Source organism: Cynara cardunculus (assembly GCF_001531365.2).
Source record: "Cynara cardunculus var. scolymus isolate 2C chromosome LG 4, CcrdV1, whole genome shotgun sequence".
NCBI lineage: Eukaryota > Viridiplantae > Streptophyta > Magnoliopsida > Asterales > Asteraceae > Cynara > Cynara cardunculus.
The window spans coordinates 7451524-7457182 of NC_037531.1; the positions used below are offsets into that span (position 1 = coordinate 7451524).

General features: G+C 33.9%; 1 protein-coding gene across 1 annotated transcript; it reads left to right on the forward strand.

Annotated features, from left to right (window-relative positions):
• Positions 1-1070: 1070 nt before the first annotated feature.
• LOC112510823 lies at positions 1071-1523 on the forward strand. The gene has a single exon (XM_025116172.1). The coding sequence runs from the start codon at positions 1071-1073 to the stop codon at positions 1521-1523; it is 453 nt and encodes a 150-aa protein (XP_024971940.1).
• Positions 1524-5659: the final 4136 nt, after the last annotated feature.

The window sequence follows — 5659 nt, forward strand, 5'->3', positions numbered from 1 at the left end:
ATTAATTAATATTAATCTAATCATAATAATGAAAGAAAGTACATGATGGGATGACAAATGGTACTTTGATGGGATGAGGAGGTGATATAAGAAAACCTTGGAAAATGGAGTTGACTTTTGAAGAAAACTTGCAAACTAAGTAACGAAACTTGCAAAACAAGTTTCGTTACAAAGACCAAAAGATTACTTGCAAACTCGTAAAAATAGATTATTTAGTCTACATAAATTAACCGTGAGCCACAACGGATGAGATCCGATGTAAAGCAACAACGATCGATTAATTCGTAATAAGAAAACTTAACGTAACTTAGAACAGAAATGAGATGAAGATTAAACACGAATACTTGAATTAAAATTTGAGAATGAAAGCACAACTACAAAAGTTGGTTCTTGAAAAGTCAAACAATGTAAACCGAAAGCTTAGAACCGAAAGCAATATTTCTAGAGAGCAATTATCACTAATATCACAAGTGTTAAATGGTAGAAAGTATGAAAAAGTCTCCAAAAGTATGTTTAAAACAAGCCTTAAGCCTTCTTTATATAGGCTAAGGAAGATTACATAGTGGGTGCCAACTAATAAGACAAAAGCTTCTTCAAAACTGGGCTTTGACTGGGCCCAAGGTCGTTGACCACGCCTCCTCTGTGGATCAGCCCATTTCTCCACGGCCCAAGCAGAATTTCAGCTCTCGGACAGGTACTATAGGACCTTGCCACTCCTGGTCCTATAAGACTACTGTAGGACTGGGCCCAAAAATCATCAAAAACTTGTATAAACAGGGAATTAACATTAGATATACTATATTACTACTAATATATGAAAAAGACATAAAAAAGACTCAATTAAGACACTAATGGGCAAATTAAACAAGGGAAAATGGTTAAGAAAATGATATAATAAGGTTAATAAATTAACACTTATCAGTTAGGTTGCTCAATCGCATTCAGATGACTCAATATATTGTGATTGCCGCCATTTTGAGTACTACGGAACCTTATGTCGGCATGTGTTCACTGTCTTGTTCAACCTTGATTTCGATGAAATTCYGCAACAATATATTCTTAGGCGTTGGATGAGGGGGGTTATTCCTGTTGATGTGTTGCGTAGTCGACATATATCAATTGGAAGCGATAGTCGTGTGGACAAATTATCCAATGACGTGTATCTTGAGGTTGGTCAATGTTTAATGAATTTTAAAAGTGACGAGGATAAGATAACTGCCTTTCTTGACAATATCCGTTCGTGGAAGTCAAATATGTTAATCGGTGTATCTGAGAAACTTGATTTTACCAACAAAGATGATGTGATTCAGTCGTTGGTAGGTGTTCCTCGGCCGGAGAAAATTGATATTCTTCCTCCTCAAGGCATTCGTAACAAAGGTTGTGGTACTAGTAAGCGTTTGATTGGGGCGGGAGAGAGAGCCATAACAAAAGGAAAACGGCCGAAAAGACTATGTCGAGGATGCAAGGAGTTTGTCAATCATGATATAAGAAACTGCCCTGTGAGGAAAGCCTCTTCCAATTAACGTTTTTTCATCTCTTAATGAATTATGTTTTGTTTTTTTAATGAATTTGACAATATTGGATCATATTATTTTATTTAGTTCTTTCGAATGTGGATGTGAATGATGGTTAGTTTAAAATGATGATCAATCACTGTTACACGATGTTTTTTTTAAATATATGCTTTTATATCAAACTTTGGTGGTACTTCAATTTTAGGGTATCACATGTGATAACCTTGTGTATCACGTTTCATATATGTTGCAATCTGTTTTTTTTTGTTATATGACACATTGTATCTAATAATAAAACACTTTTGTACTTGATAATTATATATGTTTTCGGGTTTTTGGAATCTGCTCAATTTATGGATCTTATGTACGTGATATATACGTTTATGTCCTGTGATATTTTTGAACGTTATTGTTGTGTGATTAGAAAAATAACCTTATGCTGCAATTTATAGCAAATATTGATGGTCGACACAAGTGATAAACGTTTTGTATAAGATCACACCATGATTATGGTTACGGAAATATCATTTGTCATAGAAACATAATTTCCAAAACATATGCAAATTCAACCCAATTGTTTTCATTACAGTCTGTCATTTGTTCTACTAGTGATGACATTAATTGCTAAACTGCAAATGAAACGAACAAACATCCAACTTCCTATATCTTTCTACCTATTTAATATGATCCAAAACGCATCTCCCTTTTATTGAATGCAGATGTGAGGATTGATTCTTTCAGATTATCATCCAGTTCATCAAATTCAAGTGCCTGTTTGTAAAATGCATCCTTTAAAATGTTGTCATTTGAAAGCAGGATCTTTGTAAGGTATTTTCGCCTCAAACGTCGTAGTTGTTGTTCTTGTCCACATCCCTCTTGAAAKAAACCACAATCCCAACGGTTTATCACTTGTCCCATATAATGCTCCATGTGCCGCATTACGAAGATTCCGCAGTCAACACCATTTCGTACCGTACTCCACTTCAGGTTGCAGACCTTRGCGGTGACATTAGCCATGATTTTTTCTTTGGGGTGCCTCACTGATTTCATGTAGTCATTAAGAGCCTTGTGCTACATTTCAAATTTGCATTGTGATTAGTCATTTTGTAATTGCATATATAAATATTTTTAGTTTATCACATGTGATAAAGTTCGTAAACTCTTACCAATTGTGATGGCAGATCCCCATACTTGCTTTCAATGTCAACCTCTGTTTTTGTGTTATCGATTATTAAGAAGCCCGAATTTTTCAAGTTGAACACAATTAGGTAGAAGTGACTTTGCCTTCGAATCGGGAAAAAAATCTGCAAATGAAGGCCATTAGTATATTTCAAGCATTTATGTCGCACCTTGTTTAATATTTGTGTAGTTAGTATAATTATAAAGAAAATATACCATATCTACATTTCTTAAGGTTGCTAGCTCCTTATCGTTTTTCATTGTGGCCTCCAAGATGGTTTCAAACATAATATACATGCTTCCATAGCTCAATTTTAGCATGTCGTCCGTCTTTTTTGTTAAGTGATAATGTTATATCAGTGACTCTAACAAATAAATTTATATTAATTGATAAAATATTAATATCACATACCATTGTTGTAGTGTCACAAAATAACCTTCATGGAGAAGACTTGCTTCTGTATTGTTCATTCTTGTTCAACATTGATGCCCATATGTCGATCACACCCCCGTATATGAAAGTATCATCAACCATGCTTTCGAAAATATGACGTGGTGCATACTGACCCTCCGTTGTTAAGTATACCGGGTCCCTGTGAGGTAATAAATTATTTGATTACTAGATTTCCATATGAACATAAATCTCAATAGAGTTAATAAGTTATAAACTGTGACCAACTTTGATAAATATGATAATGGTGTGATAAATATGTTAATGGTGTGATAATTGTGTTACCGGGGTGATAAATGTGATAATGATGTGATAAATGTGATAATGGTGTGATAGATGTGTTAATGGTGTGATAATTGTGTTACCCGGGTGTATTGTACTTTTTAAATTGAAAAGTTTGATGTTTTATCACATGTGATAAACCGGATGTGTATATGTATGTGGATACTGTTTGGTTCGTTTTCCATTAAATTGAATTATGTAAATGATGCAGCAACAACTGCTTTTGACACCCAAAATCTTGATGCCATCGACTTACCAGTGATCATAGGAGCTGTGATAATTGTGTGATAAATGTGTTAATAGTGTGATAATTGTGTTACCGGGGTGTATTGTACTTTTTAAATTGAAAAGTTTGATGTTTTATCACGTGATAAACCGGATGTGTATATGTATGTGGATACTGTTTGGTTCGTTTTCCATTAAATTAAATTATGTAATTGATGCAGCAACAACTGCTTTTGACACCCAAAATCTTGATGGCATCAACTTACCAGTGATCACAGGAGCTGTGATAATGGTGTGATAAATGTGTTAATTGTGTGATAAATGTGTTACCAGGGTGATAAATGTGATTGATATATATATATATATATAATTTGATCAAAAAACAAGTGGATTGCTAGCAAATCTCAACTCAAACTACTTCTGCATCTCTTAAAGTGGTGTTTAGGTAGTGATGAAGTGTTAGTTCATATGATAGGAAAATGCAAATGCAGATTTTTGTGATAAACTTTGCTACCTATATGTTGAAGTATGTTACTCCTTTATACTAAAGTTATTGTGTTTATTTGATAATCAAATGTGATCCAGTTAATCATGTGATAAATATATGCATATGTTAGTGTCATGTAGTTGTATGAACTTACATCTGAGCGCCTTCCATAGCGAATATTAGGTTAGAAAGGATTAATTTGACTTTTATGTTAGGCCGGTGTGCGTCCACTTGTCTATTCATATACGGTGAACATATTTTTCCTCCTGCCTTTGAAGCTCTTGGACCAATGGGACCAGTGTATATCTCACTTATTGGTTTCACATTAGGAACCACATCATCGTCCTCTTTGTTAGGAGCAGTTTCCTTCGGCTCAGCAACTTCTTCGAACTCTTGGGTGAAACTTAAACTAAAATCCGGCATATGTAACTTATCATATATTTTAATTGTTTTGTCTACCCCCTTAATTGTTTCTGGATTTGAGACGAATTGTGTCGGTGTCTCAACAATCTCTTGTGCGCCCCCCGTAACACATTGCCATGGATCACTAGTTGATGCTTGTTTTGTTCCACAATTTTTAGCAAGTGACATGTTCATTGACGTATCAACGTCCATTTTGTCAATTACTACCAAATCTATCAACTTTTTTTCCCAAACATCAAACTCCACAGAGGTGGGGTATCTAGTCCTTCCTTTTTTTAGAATCCGATCGAAATCGCTCTTCAATGTCTTCAACATATTGAAAGTGTGTTCGACCTCATCCAAGTATCTCTGCACAAATCGACAAACAAATGACATGTGAATGTATTTTGAAAGTAGTTATTTAATTTCTTACTTTATGAAAATCATTTGTTAACTATGATGATTATATGTGTTAAGTAAATTGTGATAACCATGTGATAAATAAGCAATGTGGTCATTTCTTACATTATACATTAATCAATTTTGTCATAACTAGGTTGTGATATGAAAGAAATCTAAAATTCATTTGCATTAATGTAACTAGATTTGTGATAAGTCACATGATTTGTAAGTTGTGATAATGATGTGATTACTATATGCATAATTTAGTGATAAGCATGTGATAAGCAAGACATATTAACCGGTGCAAAATATTGATTTAACTGTAATTTAAAACAATACAAATAAGTGATTTTAACAGCGATATCATAGAAAATCACTAATTTAACAGCCATATCGCATGCTTATCACACCCATATTGCATGATGTATGTATGTGATACATAAGCTATGTAATYATGTGATGAATAAGATATATCAATTCGTTCAGAATATTGTTTTCACTAAAATATAAAACAATGCAAATTAGTGTGTTATCATCTTTACCTTAATGTCAATTTCTTCGTTCTCTCTTGGTCTATCTTCTTGTTGTTCATCAACCAATGTTTCTGCTACATTGCCAATCTCGAAACCACCGGTAGAAAATTCTATTGATTCCCGTCTTCTTAGAAGGTCCATTGACCAACTTGCAATGCATGGTCTTTCGCGTATCATGTGCACA

What these genes read in the sequence shown, in the direction of transcription:
- LOC112510823 (XM_025116172.1), top strand. Translation starts at nt 1,071, where the DNA reads ATGAGGGGGGTTATTCCTGTTGATGTGTTGCGTAGTCGACATATATCA.